This window comes from Trachypithecus francoisi, unplaced genomic scaffold (assembly GCF_009764315.1).
Source record: "Trachypithecus francoisi isolate TF-2019V2 unplaced genomic scaffold, Tfra_2.0 Contig01461, whole genome shotgun sequence".
In the NCBI taxonomy this organism is placed as follows: Eukaryota; Metazoa; Chordata; class Mammalia; order Primates; family Cercopithecidae; genus Trachypithecus; species Trachypithecus francoisi.
In genome coordinates, this window is record NW_022681433.1 from 17326405 (window position 1) to 17342416 (window position 16012).

The following is a 16012-nucleotide window of genomic DNA, read 5'->3' on the forward strand; positions in this document are numbered from 1 at the left end:
GGAGAGATGTTGCTACAGGGAATATAAAGTTAAAATAACTCTTTGTGAAATAAAGAATACTTAAATAGAGTTCGAAAATATAGTGAAATGATAGGAATGTGGAATGTAAGGGGGTAAACAGAATACTAATCTTGAAAAAACATTGGCTAGAATTGTAGAAAACAAGGTAAGAATGGTTGAGTGTGTAAGCTCTAAAAGATCCAGTTCTCCGGTCTTCTAGCAACATGGTTATTGGGCAAGTTACTTAATGGCTTTGTAAATCCATTTCTTCATCTGTAAAAAGAGAAACATTGCCTGCATTGTAGTGTTGTCTTTGAGAAGTAACCTTTAGCATAGTGTTTGGTACATACATAGCCAAGCACCCAAATGTTAATTGTGCCTGACTCAGCCTCGACATTATTATTGCTGCCTGCCTTTAAAAAAAGCATTTTCTGCATTTATATTAAAGATTTTAAGTAGTAATATAATCTTTACACTGTCAATAAATTCACTTCATAAATCCTACAGAAATCATAGTTTTAGAAATAGATCTACAGCTCTGTATAATTTTGTCGTAAAGTTTGTTAAACAAACTGTAATTTGTCTGCTCTTGAAAGGTTTGAGCAACTTGTGAAGCAGCTTCATCCCTAATATGTTCTCATAGCATGAACCTCCAAGGTATTGTTTGAAATTTCAGTCTAGAGACTGAGTATTTTTTTTAGTGTGGTATTTTTAACCTGACTCTTAACTGGCTTTTTTTTTTTTTTTTTTTTAACCCTCTGGTATATTAGGAGTTAAAGAATGCTGAAATAGCTTTAAGAACCCAGAAGACACCACCTGGACTTCAACATGAATATGCAGCTCCTGCTGAGTAAGTTGCTGGATTTTTAAAAACAAATGTTTCTCACTTTCAGAAAGCAGAACAGTAATAATAGTATACAAACTAAATGTTTTCAGTATACTGTGTGGAAAGGCTGAGCTAAAGCACTTTACATGGATTTTAAATTTCATAATAACCCTAAAAAGGTTTATCTCCATTAACACCATTTTCCTGCAGGGTAAGTGAAGGCTAAGATCTGAGCTTTTCACCACTATTATGCATTTATACTTCATGTACATACTACTTACAGAGTCTGCTCCATTTTATTAAATTTTGCTGGTAATGGAAAATTACGATTATTCATTTACATAGGTAATACATGTTCTGGAAGAAAAAGTAGAAAATATAGATAAGTAGAAGAAACCAACCTGCAGTCACACCACTCAGCTTGTGTATACATGTGGTTTCCATACATGTAAAATACATCTTGTCTCTTTCTGTCCTTCCATGTTGATGAATAATAACTAATGTTTACCAAATGCGTACTGTTTGCCGTGCAGTGTGCTTAGGACTATACATGCTTTACCTTCATATTTCACAACACCTCTGTAGCTGATGTTATTCCAGTTTTAGCGATAGACTGAAGTATGCAAAAGTGAGTTGAGTGGTGGAGATCTGTTTGATTCCTGATCCCTCACCATTAATGAATTAATTAACTTGTAGAGATGCCATTTCACGGTGTTGCCTAGGCTGGTCCTAGGCTATAAGTGATTCTCCTGCCTCAGACTCCTAAAGTGCTGGGATTACAGATGTGAGCCACCACGCCTGGCCCCTTACTTATGTTATTCTTTTAGTTTTTTATTATAATTTTAGTCTAACAGAAAAGTTTCAAGATGAGAACTAAAAATTCCTGTATGTCTTTCGTTCCAATTTCCTACATATTAACATGTTTATTACCATATTTTTGTTCCTCACACTCTATATGTATATATACATTTCTCCCCCAGTTTGGTTTATTTGCAGAAATAATGTTCACTATACTAAAGTACTTCAGTGGATATTTCTTAAAAATAAGGATATTCTTACACTTAACAATTCTCAAAATCAGGAAATTCATAATGACCATGATATTCCTCTTACTCAGATCGGCATGGGATGTGCTTCCTCACTGGACTTCCTCTACTGTTTTATCCCTCTGTCTTGTTCTTAATACTGCCATCAAAGCTAATTTTGCAAAATGCTTTCATGGTTGCCCATTTTTTACTGAAAAACATTCAGATTCCTTTGTATACTACTCAAGATACCTTTTTTTTTTTTTTTTAAATCTATCTAGCACTCTCCGTGGGTAAATTTATTAGAAAAGTAGCAATAATTACATGTGCTTTCTGTAGTATACTATAGTGTTCTCAGATTATAAATTTCATTGATAAAATAACTATAAATTCTTAATTCTGCAGTCTGGTTGGTAGACGTTTCTACTTTATTGTAAATTTATTTTAACCTTACAGAAAACTTCCAAAATAGTAGTACAGAGAATTTATTTGTATCACTTCCCCTGCTTCCCCTAATGTTAACATTTATAGTATAATTGCCAAGAACAGGAAACTAAAATTGTACAATATTATTAACTAAACTACTAAACTTACTTAAATTCAGCCAGTTTTTCCACTAATGTACTTCTGTTTCAGCATCCTATTTGGGATTCACAGTACATTTGTAATTTCTCCTTAATCTCTTCCAATCACAGTTATTCAGTCCTTCCTTTCCTTGGATAACCTTGATACTTTTGAAGACTGTTACTTATTGCAGAATATTCCTTAATTTGGATTTGTCACCCTGAATTAAAAAAACATTTGATCTGACTTTTTAAATGTTTTTTAAAGCTACTTCAGAATCTTGGTTCAGCAATTTGAGGTACAACTTCAGCAGTACAGGCAGCAGATTGAAGAACTAGAAAACCATCTTGCCACTCAAGCAAATAACTCACATATAACCCCTCAAGGTAACATGCTTACTGTGGTAATTTTTTTTGAACTTTTGTTTGTAGGAGATAGATGTGGTTATATAATAGGTATTCTGGATGACTACTGGTAGCCCCTTTAAGAAAATTCCTTTAGAAGTCATTTACTACTCCTTTATTCCCTATAAATGTAATATGCTTTATTATATGAATTGTTACTGTGGTAACAAGGGCAGAAATCTTAGGGCATTCCCCCCAGATTACTGTTGTAGACATTCTTCTCTCAGTCTACTACTTTGTATGTTGTCTAGACATTAGAACATTGATAGAGTTTTTTTCTCCTACATGTTAACTATGCCAAAAATTGGACTCAAATAGAAAAGTAAAACGGATTGTGCTATATATATATATTTGGGTGATAATGTAATTTTCTTTTATAGATTTGTCAATGGCTATGCAGAAAATTTATCAAACATTTGTAGCTTTAGCGGCACAACTTCAGTCTATTCATGAAAATGTAAAGGTAAGTTTTCATTGCCCATTTATCTACCTGGATATCTAGACCCAAGTGTTTGTTCTTCTGGGGACAAATGTATCCATTCTTGGTACAGAAATAGCTAAAATTACATATAAGTGAAAAGATGAAAACTACTCTAATCCATAACATACCCAGACATAATGATTGATAGTATCTGTTCTTTTAAAAAAGATCCAAGCACCCTGTACAGTCTGTTATTACAGCTTTTTTTTAGCAGTGTATTGTGAATACCTTTCTATGTTAATACACATATTTCCTGAATATCATTTTTAATAGTTAATGTAGGAGTTTGTTGTGTGTTTGTACATTGTTTAACCCGTTTTCTGTTGGATATTTAGGTGGTTTCTATTTCTTTACCACTATAAATAGCACTATAGAAAATAAACATTTTTAGCCAGGCGTGGTGGCTCACACCTGAAATCCCAGCACTTTGGGAGGTCGAGGCGGGCGAATCACAAGGTCAGGAGTTCAAGACCAGCCTGGCCAATATGGTGAAACCCTGTCTCTACTAAAAATATAAAATTTAGCCAGGCGTGGTGGTAAGCACCTGTAGTCCTAGCTACCTGGGAGACTGAGGCAGGAGAATTGCTTGAACCCAGGAGGTGGAGGTTGCACTGAGCCGAGATCATACCACTGTACTCCAGCCTAGGCAACAGAGCGAGACTCCATCTCAAAAAAAAAAAAAAGAACATTCTTAGTAGGAAAATAATTTTATACTACCTTAATTTTATGTGTGTTTTAAGTGTTTATTGGCCACTGCATTAAAAACCTGCTTACAGCATTTCTCCCTTCTAAATGCAGGGAACTGTTTGTGTTTATTAAATAATGCAAATAAAATGATTTATCACTGAATATTTAGACTGACTCTCGCTGTCTTTTTTTCTTTTTTTTTTTTGTATTTTTAGTAGAGACAGGGTTTTGCCATGTTGCAAAGGCTGGTCTCGAACTACTAAGTTCAGGCAATCCTCCCTCTTCGGCCTCCCAAAGTGCTAGGACTACAGGCATGAGCCACTGCACCCAGCCTGAGTATTTTGACTCTCATATAATAACGTTAGTTTTGAAAATGTATTTAAGTGAAATATTAAATGTGAGTACATCTTTTCTAACTAACTGAGCAAATGTAATTAAACTCTTTAATGTTAGAGTATATGTGGTCCAAAAAAACCTTTAAAATTCAGGCCACCAAACCTGAGTCTAGATAAATTATCAACTGTGTAGAATAGAGTTTAATTGGAATTATCAACATTTTCATTTTTATTTTGATCTCATGCATAGTAACAGAATTTTTTTTAAAGTTAACCATTTAAATTACACTATTTTTGAAATGGTAGTGCAGTTTAGACCTTTTGCGTTAGTAGATTTAAAACTGTAACTCAAATCTTTAAATTTTGTTCTAAAGGAGGAATTTTTTTTTTTTTTTTTTTTTTGAGACGGAGTCTGGCTCTGTCGCCCAGGCTGGAGTGCAATAGCCGGATCTCGGCTCATTGCAAGCTCCACCTCCTGGGCTTACGCCATTCTCCTGTCTCAGCCTCCCGAGTAGCTGGGGCTACAGGCGCCCGCCACCTCGCCCAGCTAGTTTTTTGTATTTTTTAGTAGAGACGGGGTTTCACCGTGTTAGCCAGGATGGTCTCGATCTCCTGACCTCGTGATCCACCCGTCTCGGCCTCCCAAAGTGCTGGGATTACAGGCTTGAGCCACCGTACCCGGCCTAAAGGAGGAATTTTATCAGATTTTAAAAAATTGTATTAGTCTATAATAAATGTTACTTTAATTTTTTAGTAAAATTAATGTATGGCACTTAGAAGTCCATTGTGCAGAATTTTTTTCCTTAATTTTTATTATGAAATCTTTCCAAATATACACAAAAGGAGGCTATCATGATAATGAATGCCCAGGTATGACTACGTAACTGCAGCCATTATCAGAACCTTGCCGAACTTGCTCCACAGGAGATGCTTTTTTACCCCTCGAAGTATTTTAGAGCAAATGCCCGGTGTAAATATACTTTTTTTTTTTTTTTTTTAACAGCACTTTCTCCTCTCTGGTTTGGAAAATATATCATTTTTGGTAATATGACCATAAAACAGTGAGACGAAGACCACATAAAACTGCCCTAGATCATGTCAAAATAAACGTTGTAGACGTGAAATTTTGACCTACTCTTTAAGCAACCCAAGAACAAAAGGATATTCCCAAGAACCAAACAATATTTTATGATCAGATTTGGTATGTTGCCATTATTTTTAGCTTAGTTTAGTGAGCAAACTAAGCTCTAGGCTTCTTTATTTCTTATAAAAATCTCACAAGACTTTTTTTGTTCATTTTGTTTTTCATTAGGTAATCTGTTGAAACAGGCATTAACTATCTTATCCAGCCAGGCCTTAGGAACATTAACACATTTGGACGTTTTAGCAATTTGTTTTATAAATCATGGCTGATGTCAAAGTTTTTGTTTGTTTTATTATTTTCTTTTGTTTTGTTTTGTTGAGACAGGGGCTTGCTTTGTTGTCCATGCTAGAGAGCAGTGGCATAATCGTGACTCGCTGCAGTCTCAATCTCCTGGGCCCAAGCGATCCTCCTGCCTCAGCTTCAGCCTCTTGAGTAGCTAGGACTACAAGCACGCATCACCACACCTAGCTAATTTGTTAACTTTTTGTAGAGAGGGGGACTTTTGGTGTTGCCCAGGCTGATCTTAACTCCTGGCCTCAAGGAGTCCTCCTGCCTAGACCTCCCAAAGGGCTGGGATTATAGATGGGAGCCACCGCAGCCAGCCTGTTTCTTTCAACTAATGGTCTTAAGTATCTAAGGTGGATCATTATTTTCCATTATCTGAAGTAGAACTAAAATTTATGGGATACTGATGCTTGCTCAGGAAAAGGAAAGGTAGATTTGCAAGAGATCGGTAATGCTTGTTTTTCTTACATCATATGTCTTGATTCTGGCTTTATATCTTCTCCAATATCCAGTTCTTGGCAGGCCCCCTTTTTTAATACATCATAAATGTAGCAAAGTTTGGAAGATCAAACATAGCCACACAAAAAGGGCGATGATAGCTTTTAAATACTGTAAACAACAGATTTTTAAGTGCTGTACTGGTTATAATCAGAACCTAATGTTTATTAATTTCTGCTAAGAAATGGAAGAAATATGAAATATCTGTGTCTCTTCAAAAAGTGGTTAAAAACCTATCTAAATTAGGGTAAATCTTCAATGAAAGCATAAAATAATTCTAAAGTGAAACAGAATTGTTGGCCAGGTGCGGTGGCTCAAGCCTGTAATCCCAGCACTTTGGGAGGCCGAGGCGGGCGGATCACAAGGTCAGGAGATCGAGACCATCCTGGCTAACACGGTGAAACCCCGTCTCTACTAAAAAGTACAAAAACTAGCCGGATGAGGTGGCGTGCGCCTGTAGTCCGAGCTACTCCGGAGGCTGAGGCAGGAGAATGGCGTGAACCCGGGAGGCGGAGATTGCAGTGAGCTGAGATCCGGCCACTGCACTCCAGCTTGGGCGACAGAGCGAGACTCTGTCTCAAAAAAAAAAGAAACAGAATTGTTGCTTGTTAATGGCCTTAATCAAGGCAGATGCTGCATTGGGTAAAAGCAGCTCACTTTATGAACTTGGAAATTTTTCTTTCTTTGGAGTTATAAACTCATTTTTTTTCTTTGAGGTGGGTGGTTGGGTTCATAACTTTAACATGGATCAAGTCTCATTGTTCACTGGTCAAATAATAGCAATAAAGTAGAAGCCCTCATGACACCCTGCAAGCATTCTGCTGAGGTGCAACATCTTATTTTAGCATGTGCCTTCTAAAAAATGTATTTAAAAATGTATATATTTAGTACTGACTTTTTTTTTTTTAAACTGTTTTAATGAAAAGGCAATGAAAAGATTGGACATTTGAGGGGAAAGTTTCCTGAAAAACTGGAATATTTAATTTTAAAGTCTTCATCCATCCATCTTCACATTGATGGAGTGTTTATTTAGATATTACTCTGTCTAAAAACGTAGCTGATTTATTTCAAACAAGGCCTCACAAAGACAGTATTTTAGGACGCATATTGTAAAGATAGGGAGTAAACTATTCAAGGGAGCAGTAGAACTCTTGAACTCATCACTTGCTACACGAAAGTGCATTATTAGCACTCTCATTTGCAGTTTAGATTGAATGTATAATATTGGCAGTGTCTTTGGTATATTGGTATTTTCATCCACGTATTACCATAGTCAATGTGGAACTTCATTTAGCCTTTTTGTTTATTTTTTATTCTTTAGGTTCTGAAAGAACAGTACCTTGGCTACAGGAAAATGTTCTTGGGAGATGCTGTTGATGTGTTTGAAACAAGGCGAGCAGAAGCTAAGAAGTGGCAGAACACACCCAGAGTTACTACTGGACCCACCCCTTTCAGCACCGTGCCAAACGCAGCGGCCATTGCCATGGCTGCAACACTCACACAGCAGCAGCAGCCTGCTACAGGTCTGAACGCATTCAAGTTATAGCTTCTTACTGTTCCAATGCAGAACATTTATGTGCGTTTTTATAAGTCTTCCATTTGTGTGAGCACTGAAGAAATTTATATGAGTAGCTGTTCCAATACAATCTAAAATTGTGATGGACACAATTATAAACATACCTGATAAAAAAGGCAGGGTAGTCTTAGCAATAATTATACATCAATTAGATACTGAGTATTGTGACTTGACTTAATGTTATTTGCTGTATTGCTATAAATGCCCTTTAGAATATGGTGTTTCACTAGTGAATTACATTGAAGAATAACATTAGATTCTGAAATCATGATTGTACCATTTATTGTTTTAAAGTCAGAGATCATCCATCCTTATGTTGAATTTTTCATATATGATACTGATAGATGGTGCGTTCTCATTTTACTCATACATAGCGATTACCCACATTCAGGATGAAGTATGCTTTTATTGACTGAAGTTGTGTTGAAGATCAGTAGGCTTGTTTGTATGTACGTTGACTGTAAACAGAATACAGGCCCTCTAAACCAACTTTTGAAGAAGATACATGCTAGAATTGTACCTTTTCAAGGTGAACAGAACAGCAAGAGCCGGAAAAAGATGTTTTGAGATGTGGATTGCACATTAAGCACAGGAGAAGGATGTTTTGAGATGTAGATTGCACATTAAGGAGCAACTGAGAAGTTGAACAGATGAAAATAATCGGTGACATGGAAAGCAGATTGTTTTATTCCTTGATTTAGTTACACTTCTAATTAGAGAAACATTTTTGTGGTCATTCTGCAGTGTTTTATTTGGTCCTGTGTCTATCGGAGGTTAATAATTATCTTAATCCTGCCATCCCTTTTGTCAGGTTTGAAGCTTGAGATGGAAAAATAGTCTTAATTGATACTGATTTTTTTGCTTTAATCATCATAAACTTCTTAGTAATGCTTATTACTCAATAGCATGTGTCTTTCTGAGAGTTCCATATAGTCCAGTAGTACATTATAATACAAAAAAATTAATACATATTTAGATTGCATTCAGGCTACCTATGCTAGGGAAGCATTCTCTGGTTTTCACTATTGGCAGTTTAAAACACTGTTCTTCACATTTGGAGATGACAGAATTGACTTGCCATAAGTAAAGGGTTGATGATAGATTTATGTCAAATCCTCTCTATTCCATGGCTGGACCCATGTGAGTAGTGGCTCGCATGAGCACTGTCTGGTAGCTCTCTAGCTGACTGGAGTGAGCACTGTCTGGTAGCTCTCTGACTGACTGGAGTGTAGGATTGCATTCTCCAGTTACGGAGGGAAAAAGTCATGCTGGGATTGATTCCTTTGAGGATTGATACTTCTTCTTAAAAGGAATCAATCCCATAATTATGGCCATCAGCTCTCATTATTACTTAACCAGTTAATCAAACCAACCATAGTACTAGTTTACTTTTTAGAGCCAGTATTAATCCTAAAGTAGATAAGTGTAGTTTTGGTTAAGTGCTCTTTAAACATAGTGAATTTCCATTCTATTAAATAAAATTTGAGAAATGTCAGTTATATAAAAAGTTATGTTGTAAGTGAATATATTCTATGATAAATACCTAAACTTGAAGCAAAACCTCCTGTCAAGGGTGTGTGTGTGTGTGTGTGTGTGTGTGTGTGTGTGTGTAACTTTCTTATCTAGACAGTATTATTTTGAGAAATTCATAGATTTTCACTCATACATTTTGAGCTCGTGGACATATGGAGATGTGTGTTCATTCTCTAAATGAGTGCCTACTATGTGCTGGGTTCGGGAAATGCAAAAGTAGACAATATAGATTTGGTCTTTGTCCTCTGTGGTGGTTGAGAATATCAGCTTAATTTGGTGTATTCTTGAGCCTTTTGCTCATAGGCTTTAATTTTGCCTGTGACATTTGCCAGGCTTTGGGGAAATTGACTGCCTTCACTCTTCCCTGATATTTTGAAGTCCACGTAAGGGCTTTCTAATCAGATGGCAGAAATTATTATTTATTAACCTAAACAACCTTACAGTGTTTTCGCTTTGAATTGTATGAATTCTTAGAACTGAGAAGCTAAACAATGGTGATAACAATTTTACATTATCTTTTCTTTCTCCTTTTATTTCTCTAAAGGTCTCCCAGGCCTTCCCAGTCAAAATTTTAGTTATTTTAGTCATGTCACCATGATGTGAGATTTATGAGCTCTGTTAGATACATTTAGAAATGTCCCTATTTATTGAATGGTGTTTTGTACCCCGTAAGTTATCCCTTATGCTCTGTGACTTATGTGAAATCTTTTAAGTGCCAGTAACAAATTTTAGACCATCTAGATGAAGGTAGAGAGAGAGAGCTTATGCATTGTTTGTATACATCACTGTTTATCTCTACAAGATTTGAGTTCTCAGAGGGATTTTGCTTTTATTTGCATATGAAATTTTTATTAACATGAATATGGGCACAAAGCAAATAGCTTCTTAGACTGCTGCCTTCTGAAGGTGGCTTCTGTATCTTTCTCAGAGGAGGAGTAATAGACTTAAATGACTTGTCTTTCTTCAGTTTTTTTAAATGAAAAAATCTATATACTAGGGCTTAGGCATGTATGATTTACAGTTATTTGTTCTGAAGGCTGCAGAGAATTGAAAATCCAGCAGGCTGTTTGTGTATGAAATCATGAGCATCATTACGTGGGTAACGTAGTTTCATGTTGGCAGAACGTGACGCTTGTCTATAAGTGCTTCCCAAGCCTCCTGAAAAACTGAAGACATTTACATTAGGCTTTTCAGTATAATTTTAATTTAGGATAGGTTTTTTAGCAATGTACTGGGATTGAGTTTTGCTGTTGTGTTTTGACACTTTTAAGAGTTCTTGATGTTTACATAATAAGACTTTTCGTATGTGACTTAGCTGCTGTTTTAAGGAGAGCCAAGACGTTTTGTTAGGAATTCCTCCTTTTTAGCTTAGTGTAGGTTTGGACATTTAAGGTGTAGTGTTAAATAGGAAACGTTAAGTATTTCATCTTAGTTTCTTGTGGTTTTGTGATTTTGTTGTATTTAATAACCAAAGGAACATTCCCCATTAAATCAGTAAGAGTAAAACTTTTCAAACTGGGGAAAAGGCATTTTAGGTTTTTTAAAGAAAAATTATTTTAAAATGTGACTTAGAAATAACCATATTAATTACATTAGGCATTTTGGGTGATCATGGAAAATTATAAAATATTTTTAGCACTTTAGTCCTTTTTCTGTTAATGCAGTTTTACTTTTAAGAAAGTAGAATTTATTCTGGAAAATATGAATTACAGTGCTAAACCTGGTTTTGTTGTGTGTGAATATATTATATGGTAACTTTTGTAAAATGTTACTCTACATGAAGATTTCACTTTGGCCAGTCATTGATATATATCACTACTAACTTAATTTTATTTATGGAAGTAAGAACCTCTCATTGAATGACAGTTCAGATTTCAAAGCAGACTTCTTGAGTTGTTTACGTAACTTTTGCCTGAAGGATTTAGACTCTGCTTTCTAATAGTGAAACTAATATATATAGTGGCCAGAGTGTAATATATGCTAGTACTTTGGCATGGGAGATATTTATCATGAGTTTTTACTATTAAAAAATGTTATACATTTGCCTACGAGTTTTTTAAATGATGTTGCCTTCAGAATTTGTGTGAAGGTACAAAACTAAAAATGTCATGTATCTGATGTGCAATGAGAAGTCTTGTCATCATTAGGAGTTCTTGATTATCTATATTATGAATATTGGTGATTAGAAAAATCTTATGTTCTGTTGCTCTTAACAATAGACCCACACACAACAAAAAGCATGCTATTTGAGTAACTCTTATGACTTACAAGGCTGAGGGCTGTGGTGTGCATTATTCTTTAGGGTCTTCCACCAGCAGTGCCTCCTATTAACCTGTGACACACAAGTCTCTCAATGTTAAACTGGACATGTGTTTTTTTATGTTTTTTGTTAGGAATCAGAAAGTATAATAATATGCTTGGTTTCTTTTTCCTATAGTAACATTTTACAAAAGAGCTGCTAGGCAGGTATTTTATTCTCAAATTGATCTCAAACTGGATGTAAAATTTTAAATTATTTTTTTAATAGTGGTATAAGAATTCTGGCTGCTATTAGTTATTGTTTATTTTCTGGGTAGAAGCTATTCGAAAAGTCCAGTTTCTGTCCCAGTGTAGCAAAATGTAGTTCCTCGGTTGTTTTTCTTTAAATGCTTTATAATTTTACACTACCTTTTTAATATACAAACCTCATTCTTCATTGGACAACTTGAAGGCTTTGATTTCTTTAAAAATTTAAATTTTAATGTGCGTATTACTTTGACAGTTCCCTCAACTTTGAGATGCACTGATCACTGTGCTTGAAAAAGACAATACTGAAGATTGTACTATGAAGTTTAGTGAATAATTTTCATAAATTATTTATCCAAATGAGAGATTTTTAGATTTTTGTATTCTGCTTAGTTTAAAAAAAAATAGTAGTTTAAAAGAGAGGCTAGTAAGTTTGATGCTATTCTTGCCAAACAAACTCAGCCAAAATCTTTAAAGTAACAAGTGGGAAAAGGATGACTAATCGTTCTGCTTCTGAGTACATTTTCCAAAACGTTGGAAAGAAACTTCTGAATTGAAATCTTGAATGTATTGAATCTGTCAAGGTACACAGCGGTGCCTTTGTAAATGTTCATTACTTTATTTAATCAGGTGATAAGTGGTGTAATGTAGCAGAGCTTAAGAATAGAACTCAATTATCACTTTTTGTGAACAAGTTGGAATTGTCATGTTACTGTGTAATTGATTTGCTTTACAATGAACAATAAATTTAATAAAATAAAACATTGTCTTGTTTTTTATCTACTTATTGTATATATCATTTATATTTCATATGAGAAATCATGCCTAGTTTTTTGGGTACTTACTCTTATGAAATAACGTGATAGTTTTGACATGTTAGTGTCAGTCTCTCTTCATCAGTTGAGACTTGACTCTAACACTAAGGAACTTGATTAAAAAAAATTAAAAACCGCTTACTGATTATACCAACTAGTTTTATCAGAAACAAGTGAGGAGATCTAAAATAATTCTAGAAGTAAATCTAAAGGAACTATAATTTATGATACATTAAAGATTTCAAATTATTTAGTAGGTTAAACTAACATTCATCTTTCATTACGGTAAGCCTCTTTTAATTGTCTAGTTCTGAACAGGTTAATTTTTTAAAAATCTTTCTTTAAATTTTTAGATAAATCAATTTGGATAGATAAGTTACACTGGAGAGACATCCTGAAAACTAAGTTTTAACAAATGGAATCAGTTAAAAGTAATCACTGTTCATTTTAAAAATAATTTCATAAAGAATCTTTAATCTTGAAAGAGTAAGGCAAATTTGTTTTTTTTTTCCCCCCCATTTTTTTTTTTTTTTTATACCAGGGCCACAGCCATCTCTGGGAGTTAGTTTTGGAACGCCATTCGGCTCAGGTATTGGCACTGGCTTGCAATCAAGTGGCTTAGGTTCTTCAAACCTTGGAGGTACACTTTAACTTTTCTAATATATCATTGAACTATTATATATTTGAATTGATACTAGCCTGTAAAAAAAAAATTTCTAAGAGGATCTGCTGCTGTTTTGGAAGTTAAGGTTCCATCTGGCAAAAACGATTCTCAAACGTAATTATTGCTTTCTAATATTAGATTTAGTATCATTCCATCTTCTGTGAATAGTAAATATAAAGTATTAAAATTAAGTGGTAGGCATGTTCATGTTTTCAGAGCAATATGCTGACACATGAACTTGAGAATTCTTTAGTTTTAATCATAATTAAAAATCTTAAAATTAATAGTCTTAATGTTAGTTTGGAGTCTGAACTACTTCTGGATGATATACATTCTCCTAATCAGTATCTTCTTTTTTCTGAAAATGAGTACTTAGGGAAATTATTATGAATTGAACAGCTAAACTCATGTCCATTTCTAAGCACATTTGGCAAATTTGCCTATATACATACTTGTTTACATAAGCAATTAAGCTTATTTTAATAATACTTTCATAAGTTTAGTAAGGTAAGTCCTCTGCAAAAACATCATGCTAAATACAAATACATTCACAATTCTTTGATATGGATAACTGAAAGTTGGTTGTATTTTCACAGGCACATTATAATGTAATGAATAAATTGCCCTTATTTCCACTAAAATGTAAGACAGGAGACCTATAAGCTACTATGGTTGTTTAATATAGACTGTTCTAAATTAGGAATTATTAGAATCATGGTAGATAGCATAATTCCTATAATCTATAATTAATTTGCCATCACATTTCTTGTTGTTACAGGCAGTGATACTGCCACACTCACTATTCTAGCTAAGCTGTTGCAAAGTAACCAAAAAAGAATTTGAACTTTATTTGTAGAGCACCTGGCTCTTAGGAGAGTGGAAAGTAGTCTTGCACGTACTTAGAATGTCATGACCTTTGTGTAATGAAAAATCTTTCCTTTTTTAAATGATTAAGATAGTACTGTTAAGAGAAAAACCATGATCTTCTCACCACCAATTTTTCACTGTTACACTGGCTGGTAGTATGGCAGCAATCTACTGTTACTGAGTAGATTTAAAGTGTTTGACTATAGTTATGCAGTTTTTCAGTGCTACAGATTCTTAATTAACTAAAAATGTTTTGGGAAAGAGCAGAGTAAAATAACCTTGTAGTATTTAGTGTTTACATTGTTGTGCATGTCATGCTTATTATTAATGTATTTAGTCCTTTATTCGTGAAATGAAATACCCCTAAAATGGAAATGTTTATAACTGACTGAAATCATACTTGAATGGTGGGTAAAATTTTCTAGCACATTTAAAATAGAAAATACTAATACTTTCTTTTTTATGGCCTTGTTCTTTAAAAATTGGGTCACAAACATAGTCTAAATAGATATAAACGTTTTATTTCAGAATTAGTCTGGTTCTTCTAAAAGTCTCATGCAAAGGAGTAAGCAGATTTCCTTAATAAGGCCATGTTTTTCAACACTGTATCTATTAGACCTCTGATGATTTTCGGTTGTACTTGTCCGTATCCTTTAACCTGTGTTTTATGTGCCATTGTATATTTTTCTATTACCCTTCCACTAGGATTTGGAACTAGCTCTGGTTTTGGATGCAGCACCACAGGGGCCTCCACATTTGGATTTGGAACAACAAATAAACCCTCAGGAAGTCTTAGTGCAGGTTTGTGTGTTTCTGCCTGGATTTCAGGCAAATTTAAAGGTGTAAATTATTTAATTTAAAAGTGTGTGTTGTTATTTCCAGTAACCCAAAAATTTCCCTCCCTGATTCAGTTTTTACTCCCTGGATGAAGTGTGCAAGCCTAACTAATCATTTTACTTTATCTCTCTCATAAACTAAAGGGCAGGTTTGTAAAATATTTCTAACAAGACTTCTTAGTTTAATAATTATATCTTCTAATTAAGTAGAGATTCATTTGAACCCTAGTGACTAACTTCGTGGTTAAGTCATTTTCTTCATTATTGCAAAAAGGAACCCATCATTGTGAAAGTTTAACCAAGTTTCTTGTCATAATTCATCCTGGAGAATGATTTCTATTCCAGAGTCCCTCTGGTTTTGAGAATACCAAATCTTTATTATTAATTTAGTTCCTTGTTCATTTTTGAAACAGGTATAATTTTTTTGACTCTTCTTATGAGAAATTCCAAATTTCATCTGCTTTTGCATTTATATTGGTAAATATGGCTTGTTTTAATGTGCAGTGCTTAGGGACAAATACCATATCTAATATAATGACATAATACTGTGAAAGATGTGTTTAAATTTAGAGAATTTAAAGGAAGTTCCACTTAATACAAGTAGTGTTTAAAATCAGCAGTTCCAGTGGAGGAAGATAATAATAGGATTCCATGTTATCAGGATTATAATCAAAATATTGTATTAGTTAACTAGGCAGTAGTAGTACTAGATCTTAATTTTGCAAAAGCTCTTACAAAATCAGAACAGTGAGTACTGCTCTTCTGTTGTTCATTGTCTTGAACATTGTGGGTTGACGCTTTCCTGGAGTGCGTGGGATAGCAAGGGTAGGTCCAGATATGTGAATGTCCCTCTTCTACATGTGGCTAAAATGTTGTTGGGGCTAAGGAGGAAGGCACCTTGACATATTTAATTAACAGGAAAGTTTCTGGCAATTTGAAGTTTGTATAGATTTTAGTTATTTGTGCT

At 34.4% G+C, this 16012-nt stretch overlaps 1 protein-coding gene across 3 annotated transcripts in view; it reads left to right on the forward strand.

Annotated features, from left to right (window-relative positions):
• Positions 1-16012, forward strand: part of NUP58 (nucleoporin 58) — a 52288-nt gene that overhangs the window by 25695 nt on the left and 10581 nt on the right. For all 3 annotated transcript variants that reach the window (XM_033236961.1, XM_033236941.1, XM_033236951.1), the window contains exons 10-15: positions 771-850; positions 2683-2801; positions 3200-3282; positions 7571-7772; positions 13220-13318; positions 14915-15010. In XM_033236961.1, the coding sequence (XP_033092852.1) occupies positions 771-850; positions 2683-2801; positions 3200-3282; positions 7571-7772; positions 13220-13318; positions 14915-15010 (679 nt within the window). The remainder of the gene's footprint in view (positions 1-770; positions 851-2682; positions 2802-3199; positions 3283-7570; positions 7773-13219; positions 13319-14914; positions 15011-16012) is intronic.